Below are 17617 nucleotides of genomic sequence, written 5' to 3'. Positions count from 1 at the left end.
TACATGGTCGTTTTTTCTTCTAAAAATGCTTTACTCTAAATGGTGGTTTTTTTAGTCAAAAATGCCTTACTATACATGGTCGTTTTTTGGGCAAAAAACGCCTTACTATACATGGTCTTTTTTCCGCTAACAAACACCTTACTATACATGGTGTTTTTTTTCGCCTAAAAACACCTTATTATACATGGTCCTTTTTTGGGCTAAAAAGGCCTTACTATATATACATGGTTGTTTTTTTTTCAACTAAAAACGCCTTACTATACATGGTAGTTTTTTTCCGCCTAAAAACGCTTGTTTTTATACTGGTTGTTTTTATACACCGGAAAATACGGTCCATAAGAACTACAATAAATAAGCAGGCTCATTTGGTTCTTAAGAAATATTTCATTTGAGCAAGAAAAAAAAAGACATTTTTTTTTTTCACCTGGAAAAGTGTAAAAACACAGACACACAAGTCATCTCTTTATTACCCCACATCACAGGGCACACACAATGTTCAAGTATGCCTGAGGAACTAAAAATATCGCAACTGGTTGGTGGGTGAGTGGGAAACAATTTAAGAAGAAGAAAGATAAAATTCATATATTTTTTTTTAAAGAAGTGAACCGGCATTGCATTTCACAAAAAAAAAAAAAAAATCCATAGACGCTCAATGATTCAATGTAAAGTGCTAGCTGGTTTGAGTTGACACACACAAAAAAAGCACATTTTCCCACACACATACGCACGCCTTACACAACATGGAGGTACAGTAATGACCAACCAGAAAACCATGGACCACATTTTCATTGATTAGTCCTTTAATAAGAAAACTGCTTCCTTATGTTCCTTAGTTAATGCTAACAGTGAGAATGCAGCACGCATCTGCGCTCGAGTCCTTCGGGAATGAGAAATGATTTAGCGTGACAAGAGCAGGGATCCATATTGATCCGGATCCATATTGATCCTGCTCATGCCTGCCTTTTGTTTACAGGTCCTGAGAATCCACTGGTTTCCTTGTTGCGCCATATTGTTGGGAGGCACCTTTCAAAAAAAGAGATAAAAAAAAGACTAAAAAATAAAATAAACCAGAGTGAACCAGAATGGGAGGGGGGAGGTCACGTCATTAAACCCCCCCCCACCCACCCCTTTCCAGGTCCGCCAAAAAAAGCCCGTTCCAAAACATTTTAAAAAGGTGTATTTTGAAAATGGCTTTTACTCCTCACAGTCTACGGGGGGAGCCGGACCCCCTGGGAGCTGAGGTGCGCTTGGCGGCGGGCTTGGCGGCGACTTTGCGGCTCATCTGCGGCGTCTGATTAGCGTTGGTGGCCGAAGGTTTCCGAGCGGTAGGCGGGAGTCTCCCTTTTGGGGCCCCTCCCCTCCGGGTGACCCTTTGCCCCGCGCGGCCCCTTGCGGCCCCCACTCGTCACTTGCGCGAGTGCAACGTGTCCTGGAATTTGGTGCTGGTGTAGCGAACGTGGAATCCTTTCTTGTTGATGGTGTCGTCCGAGCGGAACTTGATCACGATGGAGTCGCCGGCGGAGTAGATCTCCTCGGGGGGCTTAGGGGGGGACAAAATACAAAAAACTGTGAATTGGGGAGGGCGTGGAGTATGAAGTGGGGTTTAACTTGCAATTTTTTTCAAATTGAACTGTACAAAAGGAACGACTCTTTGATCGCGGCTTGGAATTGAAGCGGATTTTCTGTACATGGGACAGGAGGTGTGAGACAATCTCTTTTCATCAATGGATGCTATAGCTTCGTGTTTCGCTTTCAACAGTTAGCTTGTAGCAGATGTGCACATTTCTGCACCATGACTTCCCTGATCCACTGGTTAAAAGGATGCTTTGACCATCTCCTCTTTCATCTAGAACTGCTTCATATGACGTGTAGACGGTTCATATGACGGTGTAGAAAGTGTTTAACTCATTCGCTGGAATTCCCAAATTTAAAGTGTGACGTGGAGCGGCTTTTCCTGAATTCGTCCAGGTTTTAGTTTATTTTTTTTGCTTGGGTGCCGATAGAGCGCCGGTCAGACCTCTGGCAATGATTTTTTTTTTTTTCCTTCCACAAGGTCAGCATTTGCCTTTTGACCATGTTAGCGCTTTGTTAAAGCTTCAGCTGTTGTTAAAGCGCTATCTCACTCAATATTGTAATGTATTTTGTTCAGCCGCCCCCATTTCAAGCTCAGATAACTCCAGACCTACATAATTTAGGAATTAACTATTTTATTCTGACAAAATAATCTCTTCTTTTGTCAGAAAAGAATGATTTCTAACACTGTATTGAATGTTTATGTAGTCCTAAAACTAAATATTCTGTGGGTCCTGCAATTTCAGTGAAAATGACAAAAACCCTGGCACCGGAGTGGACGCATTTTTGCGCACATCATCTGGCAGTGAAGGAGTTAAGATTGATTGACTATCTGTGTCTTTTGTGGTGTATCACATTATTTGTTATTTATAATAATAATAATAATAAATTTCATTTCTAAGCGCCTTTCAAAACTCAAGGACACTTTACAGTCACAGGATATTTTTTCTGCGGGTGAGCAGAGGCAGCCACACGCGCTAGCGTTCACTCAACGTAGTTTTTTTGTTGTTGTTTTGATGGCGCCGCGAGAGTAGCTGCCTTTACAGCAGCTCCTGTATTTTTTTTTTTTTCTACTTCTTCCTTTCCTTTCCTCTTCCTTTCATCACTTTGCATCTGTGAAATGTAAATTTCTCCACTGTGAGCCTAATAAAGGCAAATCCAATCCAAAAAAATGGACATTTCTCATTTAACGTAGAGACATTTTAAATATACTCTCCCCAAAAAACGAGATGGAATCCGGACTAGAATTATTCTACTCACCCCTGAGCCGCAGTACCGTCCGAGCCGAGGAGATTTCGTATCCGCGCCGTCAAAAAGTTCCATGTAGTCGTAGCCGCAGTCTGCTTCCTCCTCGATCTCAAAAGTCTGGAAAATGAGCTCCACGCCGTAACCTTTCTCGGCCGAGATCACCCATTGGCAGTCGGACGCTCCGGGGTAGTTGTTGTCCCCGAATTGGGCGTGGGAGAACAAGTCTTTGGTCTTGACTTCGGCCTTCAGGCGACCGCCGCATTCTACGTATTGGAAACAATGTAAACTAGTTGAATCGCAATTAATTCATGTTACGGTATAAAATCCTAAACTGGAATCATGCGACGGTATCACGATACGGACCTGCGGTATGGGATGCCTCGAAGCCTTTCTTCTGCACGGAGTTATCAGAGAAAAATCGGATGAAGAGTTTATTGCCGCTGGAAGTGATGGGCTGCGGTTTCTTTGTGCCGCAAAAGCGACCGAGCGTTTGGGCTTTGCCGTCTTTGCCGTCGTAGATTTCGATGTGGTCGTAGGCGCACTCCAAATGAGCCTCCATGTCGATCTCGTTAAAAGCCTGAGAAAAAAAAAACATTTTGGATAGCTGTAACGGATTGATGCCCTTTCCATTCATTTCAATGGGGAAAGATGATTTGAGATGCAAACGTTTCAAGTTACATGCTTGGTCATGGAGCCAATAATAATAATAATAATAATAATAATAATAATAATAATAATAATAATAATAATAATAATAATAATAATAATAATCTATTTCATTTCCAAGCACCTTTCAAAACTCTCAAGGTCCCTTTACAGTCACAGGATCAGTTTTTCTGTGGGTGAGCAGCGGCAGCCACATGCGCCAGCATTCACTCAACCCGGAATAACTCAAATAGATAGAGAGCTAGCTAGCTAATAGCCAGCTAATAGATAGCTAGCTTGATAGCCAACTAGATAGCTAGCCAGATAGTCAGAAAGCTAGCTAGCTAATAGATAGCCAGCTAGATAGCTAGCCAGATAATCAGAAAGCTCGCCAGATAGTCAGAAAGCTAGCCAGCTATTGGCTAATACCTAGCTAACAGTTAGCTAGCTAGATAGCCAGCCATATAGCTAGCCAGATAGTCAGAGATCCAGCCAGCCAGCTAATAGCTAACTAATTGATAACCAACCAGCTAGCTAGCCAGCTAGTCAGGTAGATAGGTAGCTAGATAGATAGCTAATAGCTAGCTAGACGGCTAATATATAGCCAGCTAGACAGATAATAGATAGCAAATAGATGGCTAGCTAGCTAGGTAGGGAGCTAGCCAGATAGCTCGCTAGCCAGCTGGATAGCCAGATAATAATCCATTTCATTTCTAAGTGCATATTTTCTAAGTCCAACAACCCCCGTCCTCGTTCTGTCACAGACTAATTCCAGGTCACATATGGACCAAAAATAACCAACCAAGTATGTTTTGGGGCATGTGTGAGGAAATTGAAAGTGGGATTTGAAGAAGGTGTAACATACTATTTTGATGCGGTGGCCGGGCGTGGTGGTGAGCGCCCAGGTGCACGCCTTCTTGCTGGGATATTTATCTGGCCAGTTGGGACTGGTGATGGTTCCGCTCACACTGGTCACTGTGTGATCGCAGCCAGCTGCAATGACCCCACCAAGCCACGCCCCGCAAAAAAAAAAAAAAAAGGGTGAGAATCTTTGCAGAAGGAACTCCAAGTTGAATTTTGTGTGGATATACCCTCTTTGCAGTCGTGCTTGTTCTCGTGCAGCACAAAACCGCTCCTGCACTGGCAGCTGTAGCTACCGAAGGTGTTGACGCATTCGTGCTGACAGCCGCCGTTCTCCTTGGAGCACTCGTCTTTGTCTGGGGGACGTGCACGGACGACAACAAGGAAAATCAGGTAGGTAGGTAGGTACGTATGTATGTACGTATGTATGTATGTATGTATGTATGTACGTACGTACCTGATGTATGTGCATGTATGTATGCGCATATGTATTTATGCATGTATGTATGCCTGTACTGTATGTATGTATGTATGTATGTATGTATGTATGTATGTATGTATTTATGCATGTATGTATGCCTGTACTGTATGCATGCATGTATGTATGCCTGTACTGTATGTATGTATGTATGTATGTATGTATGTATGTATGTATGTATGTATGTATGTATGCATGTATGTATGTATGTATTTATGCATGTATGTATGCCTGTACTGTATGCATGCATGTATGTATGCCTGTACTGTATGTATGTATGTATCTATGTATCTATGTACTGTAGGTATGTACATATGTACGCATGTGCGAATGTACGCACGTACGTATGTATGTACGTATGTATGTATGCATGTATGTATGCATGTATGTATTCATGTATGTATGTATGTACTGTAGGTATGTACTGTATGTATGTACGTACTGTAGGTATGTATGTATGTATGAACTGTAGGTATGTATGTACTGTAGGTATGTACTGTATGTATGTACTGTACTGTATGTACTGTATGTATGTACGTATGATGAACTCACCTGAGAAGAACTGCGCTTTAAATCCTTTTTTGGACACGGTGTTGTCGGACTTGAACTCGATGCGCATGTTATTGTACTGAGAGGTGATGGCTTCGGGTTTCTCGGCGCCGCAGAACTTGCCATGTAGCCTGGAATCCGCCGAGAGCCCGCTGCGCACCTCCACGTAGTCGTACTTGCAAACCTGAGCGTGAACACCAAAGTCGGATGAAGTCGCAGCAGGCTTTTCGGCGGTGGGTGACGTCGTAGAGAGCAAGATTTTTGATCCAACGAGACGCGTGACGGTGACAAAAAGGAAAATAGAATACGATACAGTGATACCTTGGCTTACAAACTTAATTGGTTGCCAGAAAGAGTGTGTAAGACGAAAAGGGTGTATCCCAAAAATTAATTTCCCATAGGAAACCATTAGAATGAGTATAATCCGTTCCCAGGTCCTCATAAAACATAATTTTCTACTTTTTAATTTTCTAAGCCTTAAAACTACACAAAATATACCTTATTTTATGTATAATAAATGTGATATGGTATTATAATTAAAGAAATAAACTGTACTGTATAATAAAGTTGTTTTATTTACCTTTGTGATGGCCGTTGATGGCTTGATGGAATGGAGTGGCCGGTTTCATCAGCATTAAACACTTGATGAGGAACGTAACCTTCTTTCACCATCTTGAGGAATGATCCCTTCTAGGTGTTTTCTCTGCGATAATTTTACCTTGTTCCTCATCAATTGTTTTCTGTTTAGCTGAGTTGATAGCTTTTTGCCTTCAAGTGTACAGATGACTTGTGCGGGTTATTTGTGGAGCCTGATTGATGGAAATTTTAACCTTGCAGTCTACACTCTGCCTTTGAACTATCAAAGTTGAAACGAGTCCAAATTTCACTGTTTTCTATGCATTTTGTCACTTTCTCTCACTGCCGTCTGCCTGTCTCTTTAATGTGTAAACCACATCCCGTCACTGCTGCGTTCTTGACCAATCACGTGGTTTTTACCGAAGACTGGGGGCGGGGAATAGAGGACCAAAACAAGCACGCTGCCATTTTCTTGTTCGGAGAACAGGCACGTTTGCGAACGACACATCACTCATTGTGGCGCGCCGTGTGTATCCCGAAAAATAGTTTGTATGCCAAGGTAAATTTTTCATAAATTTAACGTTCTTAAGCCAAGGGGTTTGTAAACCGAGGTATCACTGTACATAAGAACTCCAATGCTCACGTCATTGCCTTCCGTCTCAAAGACGTCAAAGAGGAGAGTGATGCGGTATTGCGTGGGGGCCACCAGTTGCCAGATACAGTTCTTGTTGGGGGGGTATTCCCTGGGCCATCCTGGGCTGGTGATGGAACCGTTCAGCTTTGTGATGAAGCCTCCGCAGGCAGCTGCACATGGAAGACAATAACAAAAAAAAGCAATATTGGTTTTCATTGGGTCTTATTGTCTACTTGTGTGACGTCACGGTTGCCAGTTCCAAACGAAAAAAAAAAAACACCATCCGACATACCCTCGCAACTGCGCTTGTCAGCGGCCAGCTCGTAGCCAGGGTCGCAGGCGCACTTGTAGCTGCCCAGCGTGTTGACACAGCGTTGCTCACAGCGACCGTTGTCCGGCTTGGAGCACTCATCCATCTCTGAAACACAAAAAGTGCGTTAGGAGCCTTCTCGCCGGGGGGCCTCCCTTTTTGCTTCCATGGCCGCCGTGCGAGATATCCTCCAAACAAGGAGGTTCACACACACACACACGAAATCAACGTAAACGCTGCAAATGTCAAAAACGTGTGTAGACTTTGCTTTTCCTCAAATGTAATTCTATGAATCCAGCCCAGCTGCTCAAAAACAATCTGTATGTTTTTCTTTTGGTGTGTGGCTTCCATTTTAAGCAAAAAAAATACATGAAAAAAGGTACAATTCAGCTAGCTAGATAGCTAGCTAGATAGCTAGTTCGATAGCCAGCGAAATATTAATGGATTCTTTTTTTTTGCTAGCAAGCTAGCTAGTTCGATGTCTAAATGTTAAGTCTTTTTTTGCTAGCTAGCTAGCTAGCTAGCTCAACGTCTAAATATATATATTTACACAGTACACACACATACATCCCTTGGTTGAGTTCACCGGGTTGAGTGAACGCTGGCGCGTGTGGCTGCCGCTGCTCACCCGCAGAAAAAAATATCCTGTGACTGTAAAGTGTCCTTGAGAGTTTTGAAAGGTGCTCATAAATTATAAATGAAATGCATTATTATTATTATTATTATTATTATTATTATTATTATTATTATTATTATTATTATAAATGTTAACATTTTTTAGCTAGCATCGAGCTCGCTAGCTAGCTTGATGTCTAAGTCTTAACTGAATCTTTTTTTTTTTGCTAGCTAGCCAGCTAGCTCCACGTCTAAATGTTAACGGAGTCTTTTAGCTTTTTTTTTTTTGCTAGCTAGCTCAGCGTCTAAATATTAATGGAGTCTTTTAGCTAGCATCGAGCTAGCTAAAAGACTGTTAACTAGCTAGCAAAAAAAAAAGACAGTTAACATTTAGCTCACTAGCTTTCCCAATGCTAACTGCATTGAGATTTAGACGAGCTAGCTAGCTCGATGTTAGCTAAAAGACTTCATTAAAATTTAGAAGTCGAATTAGCTAGCTAGCAAAAAAAAGACCCCGTTAACATTTTGACATCAAGCTAGCGATTTAGCTAGCTAGCTCTATGTTAGCTAAAAGACTTCATTAACATTTAGATGTCAAGCTAAATAGCTAGCTAGCAAAAAAAAAAAAAAGATTCCGAGCTAAATTCTGTTAGCTAAATTCGCACAAATTGGGAAGCAATTCGTTAAAGAGCAAACAAAAAGCGTGTCAAGGACACAAGTCTGAAATGGAACAGAAAGTTTGAACGCTAGCAACCTTTAGCTTCCAATATTTCCAACGATGGAGGGGGAAAAAAAAAAACGAGTGTGACCTTTCAGGATCTCCCCGACCCCCCTTGTGATTTAGAGCGCTAATGCCAAGCACATTACTTCTTCCAGACGTACACGCTGAAATTCCCCGGCGGCGTTCGCGACCTTTCAACCCTGACCTTTAAAGAAGTTGGCAGCAAATCCGGCCTTGTTGACGGAACCGTCTGAAACAAATTTCATCCACAGCTGGTTGGAACTGGTTTTGATGTCATCTGGTTTGTCGTAGCCGCAGAAGCGACCCAGCAGGGGGCTGTTCTCCGAGTTCCCGTCGCGCACTTCCAGGTAATCGTAGGCGCAACTGTCATGTCGTTCGATCTACGTGGCATAAAGTTTTTGCTTTTGCGAACCCCAGAAAAAAAGCGCCTGTTGCGGTCACGCCAAAGGGGGCGGGGCCTTACTTCAAAAGACTGGAAGGTGAGGCCGACGTGGTAGCCCTGAGCGACGGTCACCTTCCACACGCACGCCTTGTTGGGTCGGTAGTCGTCGGGGTAATTGGGGGATTGGATCTGCCCGCTGTCCTTCTTTACTTCCCCGCCGCAGATGGCTGCGCGGGATGGCGACAAAACAATCCAAAATGGCTGGAGAGCAAAAACCATCAACGCGTGCCCAAAAAGATAATCAAACGGCGGCACGATGGTGGGATTTGCGCAATGAGGATTAGCTCAAATGCCTCATGCACGCACATCAGACATACACATATACATGTACACAAATACACACACACACACATACAGATTCATACATATATACACACACATGCATACACATACACAAAAATGCACACACACACACACACACACACACGCAGATTCACACATACACACACACGCATACACATTCACTTACACACACATACACGCATACACATTCACTTACACACACGCACACAAACAAACACACTCAAATACAAAAATACACACAAATACACACAAAGATGAATACATACACACGTGCACACACACGCATATTCCCACAAATTCATACATACTCATACACAAATACACATACAGATTCATACATATATACAGACACATGCATACACACACAAATGCATACACACACACACACACGCATATTCCCACAAATTCATACATACTCATACACAAATACACATACAGATTCATACATACACACATACACACATGCATACACACACACAGATTCACACATACACACCTACACACACACAGACACACACATACACGCATACACATTCACTTACACACATACACACAAACAAACACACACACACACAAACACACTCAAATACAAAAATACACACACAAATACACACAAAGATGAATACATACACACGTGCGCACACACTCATATACCCACAAATTCATACATACTCATACACAAATACACATACAGATTCATACATATATACAGACACATGCATACACACACATACACAGACACACATACACAGAGACACAAATACACACATAAACATTCACTTACACACAAACACACGCACACCAACACACTCAAATACAAAAATACACACACAAATACACACAAAGATGAATACATACACACGTGCACACACACGCATACACGGACAGATTCATACATACTCATACACACGAACAAACACACACATACACAAATAGACACACAAAGATTCATACATACACACGTATACATACACACGCACACACACACAAATGCATACACACACATTTTCGCACACACGCATACACACACATACACACAAATATACACACACACACAAACACACGCATTCACATACACACAGAAACGCACACAAATACAAAATACACACAAAGATGAATACATATACACATGCGCACACACACACACACACACATATATATATATAGACACGCATACACACACAGATTCATACATATTCATACACACAAACTAAAACACGCAGACACACAAAGATTCATACATACACACGCACACACACACTCACATACACACAAAGATTCATACATACACATGCATACAAATACACACAGATTCACACAATCACATGTGCACATTTGTATACACATACACACACACGCGCATACATATACAATACAAATACAAAAATACACACAAAGATATATAATATATATATATATATATATATATATATATATATATATATATATATATATATATATATATATATATATATATATATATATATATATATATATATATATATATAACTTTGCTGCTGTGAAATGTAAATTTCTCCACTGCGAGACTAATAAAGGCAAATCCAATCCAATAATATACAAAAATACACACAAAGATTAATACATACACAAGCACACACACACACACACACATATATACACACGCATATACACACAGATTCATACATATACTCATACACACACACACAAACATTCACTTACCCACACATATACACACACACATACACATTCACTTACACACACATATACACTTATACACACACACATCCGCAAACACGCATACTCACGCATACACACTTATACACACACACATCCACAAAACACACGTGAATATTCATGCGCACATACACATGCAAAACACACACACGCAATCACACGCACGTAAACACACACATACACACATACACACACACCACACACACACACACACACACACACACACACACACACACACAGTGACGAATACAAGTGTACTCCACTTGTGCGCGGCCTGGAAACAATAGAGGCCGATTTTGAGCGGCGGCCAAAATGTGATTAATGCAGCAGAAAGTGGCTGACACATCAGCAGCGCTGCTGCCAAAAAAAAAAAAAAAAATAAGGAGTCGATTCCTGCAGCTCAGGGGGCAAATATGTGAAATTCATTCAGGCTATGGCGAGAAACGGCCGCTTACCCTCATAAACGGCGGAGAAACCTTTGCCCACCCAGTTGCTGCTGCTGCGGAACTCGATCCAAAGGCGGCTGTCGGTGGAGATGATTGGCTCGGGGAGTTTGTCGCCGCAAAAACGACCTGGGGGTCACACGGAGGGGGTGAGCAGGGTGGGGTGGGTTATTCTACATACAGTGATACCTTGGCTTACGAACTTAATTGGTTCCCAGACAGAGTGTGTAAGGCGAAAAGTGTGTATCCCAAAAAAATATTTCCCATAGGAAACCATTAAAATTAGAATAATCCGTTCTCAGGTCCCCATAAAACATAATTTTCAACTAAATAAGCAGTAAAACTACACAAAATATACTTTATTTTCTGTATAATAAATGTGCTGTGGTATTATAATTAAAGAAATAAACTGTACTGTATAATAAAGTCGTTTTATTTACCTTTGTGATTGTCATTGATGGCTTGATGGAATGGAGTGGCCGCTTTCATCAGCATTAAACACTTGAAGTAGGCGCTCTCTCTGCGATAATTTTACCTAGTTCCTCATCAATCGTGTTCTGCTTAGCTGGGTTGATAGCTTTTTGCATCAAGTGTACAGATGGCTTGTGCGGGTTGTTTGTGGAGCCTGATTGATGGGATATTTTAACCTTGCAGTCTACACTCTGCCTTTCAAAGTTGAAACTCTCTCACTGTCGTCTGCCTGTTTCTTTAATGTTTAAACCAACTCCACCCCCTCACTGCTGCGTTCTTGACCAATCATGTGGCTTGAACCGAAAACTGGGGGTGGGGAAAAGAGGACAAAAACAGTCAGCTGCCATTTTGTTGTGAGAAGAACGTGCTTGTTCGCGAACGACACATCACTCACTGTATTGTGGGTTATTTGAGCAGAATTACACGATGATCGTCGTGCAGCTAGTTGGACTCCATTTTTCTTTTGGCTCACTGGCTCGCTTCCTTGAAACAAATCAAAACCACCCTGAGCCCCCCCCTGAACCCCTCCCCCCCTTATCGCTTGCGCTGCCAAAACATATGCTCACGTTCCCCCCTAACAAAATTCCAGATGGAAACTGCTCGGACGGAAATTTAATTGGGATACGGAGCCAAAATGGATGACAACAGACGTTAGTTGGCGGAAGGTCACGTCAAAAACAGGCTCAGAAATCCACTTGGATGCCTTCACAATTCATTTCAATCTAGAACTGCTTCATGTCACAAAGAGGGTACAGCAAGTGCTGCAGAATGAAGGACTCTCTGCGTCTTTGTGTTGTCATGTTATTTGCTATTTAGTTGTTTTTGTTTGTTTGACTTCAAGATGGCGCCGCGAGAGTAGCTGCCTTTCCAGCGGTTCCTGTATTTTGTTTTCTACTTCTTTCTTTCCTTTACTCTTTCTTTCATAACTTTGCTGCTGTGAAATGTAAATTTCTCCACTGTGATACAAATACATCCAATCCAATCCAAAACATGACAATCAAAAACGCGACAATCTTCAATATTCTCAAACAACTCTCATCTCCTGAAAGTCATGAACTCATCACGGGGGGGGGGGGGCGGGGTCAAAGAACGGGGTAAAAACCAACCGTGGAGCGGCGCCTTCCTCCAATAGCCATCGCGGATTTCCACGTGGTCATACCAGCACAGGTGACTCCTGTATAGATCCATGGAGGTGAAGTTCAGAATGATCTTGAAAAAAAAAAAAAAAAAAAAAAAAAAGATCAGGGTGATTATTGACATTATTGACACGTCACAGGGGGGGCAAAGGTCACGCGGTGATAAAGTGACTTTTTTCACCTTTTCTCCAGGAGTGACGGATATTCTCCAGATGCAATGCATGTAGGCCGAGTAGCCGTTGGGGAAACCCGGAGAGGAAAAATTACCGCTGCTATCCTGGAGACTGTCGCCGCATCCTGTCGGCGAGAGACAAAAACACGCAAAAATGGTCATGTGAGTCATGTGTGTGACAGTATATTGGTCCCAGGTTGAAACAATTCAGCCACAAAATCAAAGTTTCCAAGGCTGACACCTCCGCAGCCGTCACATATGTTGAAATCAGAACAGATGAGAGTGAGGCAGGCGTGGTTAACTCATTCGCTGCCATTCCCCAATTTATTCAGGAATTGAAAATATGACGTAGAGCGCCATTCCCACCATTTTTTGGTGTAAAAAAATATAGAAATATAAACAAAATATGTAAAAAAAATCTAGAAATAATAATACATAAAAATAAATGTAATAAAAAACTATAATGCATATAATAATAAATAATTTATTCAGGAATTGAAAATATGACGGAAAGCGCCATTACCACCATTTTTTTGGTGTAAAAAAATATAGAAATATAAACAAAATATGTAAAAAAAATCTAGAAATAATAATACATAAAAATAAATGTAATAAAAAAATATAATGCATATAATAATAAATAATTTATTCAGGAATTGAAAATATGACGGAAAGCGCCATTACCACCATTTTTATGTGTAAAAAAATATAGAAATATAAACAAAATATGTAAAAAAAAATCTAGAAATAATAATATATGAAATAAATATAATAAAAAATATAATGAATATAATAATAAATAATTTATTCAGGAATTGAAAATATGATGTAGAGCGCCATTCCCACCATTTTTTTGTGTAAAAAAATATAGAAATATAAACAAAATATGTAAAAAAAAAATCTAGAAATAATAATATATGAAATAAATATAATAAAAAATATAATGCATATAATAATAAATAATTTATTCAGGAATTGAAAATATGATGTAGAGCGCCATTCCCACCATTTTTTTGTGTGTAAAAAAATATAGAAATATAAACAAAATATGTAAAAAAAATCTAGAAATAATAATACATAAAAATAAATATAATAAAAAAATATAATGCATATAATAATAAATAATTTATTCAGGAATTGAAAATATGACGTAGAGCGCCATTCCCACCATTTTTTTGTGTAAAAAAATATAGAAATATAAACAAAATATGTAAAAAAAATCTAGAAATAATAATAAATAAAAATAAATATAATAAAAAAGTAGAATGCATATAATAATAAATAATTTATTCAGGAATTGAAAATATGATGTAGAGCGCCATTCCCACCATTTTTTGTGTGTAAAAAAATATAGAAATATAAACAAAATATGTAAAAAAAATCTAGAAATAATAATACATAAAAATAAATATAATAAAAAAATATAATGCATATAATAATGAATAATTTATTCAGGAATTGAAAATATGACGGAAAGCGCCATTCCCACCATTTTTTTGTGTAAAAAATATAGAAATATAAACAAAATATGTAAAAAAAATCTAGAAATAATAATACATAAAAATAAATATAATAAAAAAATATAATGCATATAATAATAAATAATTTATTCAGGAATTGAAAATATGACGTAGAGCGCCATTCCCACCATTTTTTTGTGTAAAAAAATATAGAAATATAAACAAAATATGTAAAAAAAATCTAGAAATAATAATAAATAAAAATAAATATAATAAAAAAGTAGAATGCATATAATAATAAATAATTTATTCAGGAATTGAAAATATGATGTAGAGCGCCATTCCCACCATTTTTTTGTGTAAAAAAATATAGAAATATAAACAAAATATGTAAAAAAAAAATCGAGAAATAATAATATATGAAATAAATATAATAAAAAATATAATGCATATAATAATAAATAATTTATTCAGGAATTGAAAATATGATGTAGAGCGCCATTCCCACCATTTTTTTGTGTAAAAAAAATCTAGAAATATAAACAAAATATGTAAAAAAAAATCTAGAAATAATAATAAATAAAAATAAATATAATAAAAAAATATAATGCATATAATAATAATTTATTCAGGAATTGAAAATATGACGTAGAGCGCCATTACCACCATTTTTTTGTGTAAAAAAATATAGAAATATAAACAAAATATGTTAAAAAAAATCTAGAAATAATAATAAATAAAAATAAATATAATAAAAAAATATAATGCATATAATAATAATTTATTCAGGAATTGAAAATATGACGTAGAGCGCCATTCCCACCATTTTTTTTGTGTAAAAAAATATAGAAATATAAACAAAATATGTTAAAAAAATCTAGAAAAAATAATAAATAAAAATAAATACAGTAAAAAAATATAATGCATATAATAAATAATTTATTCAGGAATTGAAAATATGACGGAAAGCGCCATTCCCACCATTTTTTTGTGTAAAAAAATATAGAAATATAAACAAAATATGTAAAAAAAAATCTAGAAATAATAATAAATAAAAATAAATATAATAAAAAAATATAATGCATATAATAATAATTTATTCAGGAATTGAAAATATGACGTAGAGCGCCATTACCACCATTTTTTTTGTGTAAAAAAATATAGAAATATAAACAAAATATGTAAAAAAATCTAGAAATAATAATAAATAAAAATAAATATAATAAAAAAATATGCATATAAAAATAAATAATTCATTCAGGAATTGAAAATATGACGTAGAGCGCCATTCCCACCATTTTTTTGTGTAAAAAAATATAGAAATATAAACAAAATATGTAAAAAATCTAGAAATAATAATAAATAAAAATAAATATAATAAAAAAATATAATGCATATAATAATAATTTTTGCACGTCTGGCAGTTAAAAGGCTAACTCCATTCTCATGTTGTCGTCATATACAGCTAACATCCGACTTACGACCGAGTTCAGTTCCAACCAAATGGTCATAAGTCAAAATCCATTCAAAACCTTGAATAGAGACTCGGAGGCTAACTGACTCGCAAACTCCCCCCTCAGGTGCCATCACACGGTCGATTGCTGTGCGAGAGTGCTGGCTGGCGCGTTGCAGTGCCAGGCGTAGAATTAAAATTCATAAAATAGAGTCTGGAGGTCACGGTCGTAAGTACGGGTGGTCGTAAGTCAATCCGGTCGTAAACCGGATGTTACCTGTATTGTGTTTTCCTAGATTTTGAGAAACAGCAAAGTCGATTAGGGCCACTATGTGATAGACAAATACTACTAGAACAAAGTGAGCCCCTGTAACGAATAATGAATCAGGGACGACAAATGATTAAACATTTCCAGGAACGCCTCACCAACGGAAGATCCGTGGCGGCTGAGGTTTTCCAGGAAGAGAATCACAACCGCCACATCAACGCCGCCATTGAAGGAGATGACGTTGAGCTAACACAGATGTACATACATACACAGTCATCTGTGTGTGTGTGTGTGTATATATACAGTATATGTGGCTCTGTTTTAGCCTCAAACCGCCATCTGTAAAACCCCACCAGCTGGTTCGACTTTGCGAGACAACTCGGCTATCCTGACCTGACCTGTAATTAACCGCAGTCCACGTCTGCCCCCCCGCCCCCGCCCGGCGTAGCGACATTAAACGCCATCCATCCTGTTGACACCGCGCCTTGTAAACAAAGCGCTAACACCGGTTATGTAACCCTCCCATGCCATGTCCACGTTTGACTTTTTGTCCTCCCGTGACTGGCGTGTATCTGAAATGACTTGTCGTCGCTGGCTTCGCCGTTTTCGGGAGAGTTTGGGACGCCGTAGCCGAAGAGTCGCACCACATCGCGACTAGTGGAGCAAAGCCAACCCTTCAACGCAAGTGGAACTTTGCCACTTTTTACTGACTTCTATTTGCGATCTAGCTGACTGGCTGGCTGCCTAGCTAGCTATCTATTAGCTATATTACAATCAGAATCATCTTTATTGCCAAGTATGTAGAACACACAAGGGATTTGTCTACGCTAGTACACGCTGCGCTAGTATCATCATCAAAAAATTTCAAAGCGCCACTATACAGATCTATATATATATATATATATATAAAACTTCTTCTATATACAGTGATACCTTGGCTTATGAACTTTAGTGGTTCCCAGACAGAGTGTGTAAGGCGAAAAGTGTGTATCGCAAAAATTAATGTTCCATAGGAAACCATTAAAATGAGAATAATCCGTTCCCAGGTCCCCATAAAACATAATTTTCGACTTTGTAATTTTCTAAGCCTTAAAACTACACAAAATATACCTTATTTTATGTATAATAAATGTGCTTTGGTATTATAATTAAAGAAATAAACTGTACTGTATAATAAAGTCGTTTTATTTACCTTTGAGATGGTCGTTGATGGCTTGATGGAATGGAGTGGCCGGTTTCCTCAGCATTAAACACATGATGAGGAACGTAACCTTCTTTCATCATCTTGAGGAATGATCCCTTGTAGGTGCTTTCTCTGCAATAATTTTACCTTGTTCCTCATCAATTGTGTTCTGTTTAGCTGGGTTGATAGCTTTTTGCATCAAGTGTACAGATGGCTTGTGCGGGTTGTTTGTGGAGCCCGATTGATGGGATATTTTAACCTTGCAGTCTACACTCTGCCTTTGAACTATGAAAGTTCAAACTCTCTCACTGTCATCTGCCTGTCTCTTTAATGTTTCAAC

The 17617-nt window shown here is 38.7% G+C and overlaps 1 protein-coding gene across 1 annotated transcript in view; it reads right to left on the bottom strand.

Annotated features, from left to right (window-relative positions):
* Positions 1–449: 449 nt before the first annotated feature.
* Positions 450–17617, bottom strand: part of bmp1a (bone morphogenetic protein 1a) — a 55564-nt gene continuing 38396 nt past the window's right edge. Inside the window, exons 8-20 of the mRNA XM_088993620.1 lie at positions 12923–13038; positions 12712–12814; positions 11147–11263; positions 8694–8839; positions 8415–8610; positions 6856–6981; positions 6573–6733; positions 5357–5537; positions 4557–4682; positions 4331–4458; positions 3184–3397; positions 2833–3083; positions 450–1540 (exon numbers count right to left, since the gene is read on the bottom strand). Coding sequence (XP_088849746.1) covers positions 1406–1540; positions 2833–3083; positions 3184–3397; positions 4331–4458; positions 4557–4682; positions 5357–5537; positions 6573–6733; positions 6856–6981; positions 8415–8610; positions 8694–8839; positions 11147–11263; positions 12712–12814; positions 12923–13038 — 2000 coding nt within the window. The 3' untranslated portion in view covers positions 450–1405. The remainder of the gene's footprint in view (positions 1541–2832; positions 3084–3183; positions 3398–4330; positions 4459–4556; positions 4683–5356; positions 5538–6572; positions 6734–6855; positions 6982–8414; positions 8611–8693; positions 8840–11146; positions 11264–12711; positions 12815–12922; positions 13039–17617) is intronic.

Source organism: Hippocampus bargibanti, linkage group LG04 (genome assembly GCF_051943395.1).
Source record: "Hippocampus bargibanti isolate YZ-2025 linkage group LG04, ASM5194339v1, whole genome shotgun sequence".
NCBI classification, from domain to species: Eukaryota; Metazoa; Chordata; class Actinopteri; order Syngnathiformes; family Syngnathidae; genus Hippocampus; species Hippocampus bargibanti.
The sequence above is the reverse complement of the archived record's forward strand: the minus strand, read 5'-3'. Positions and strand labels throughout refer to the sequence as shown.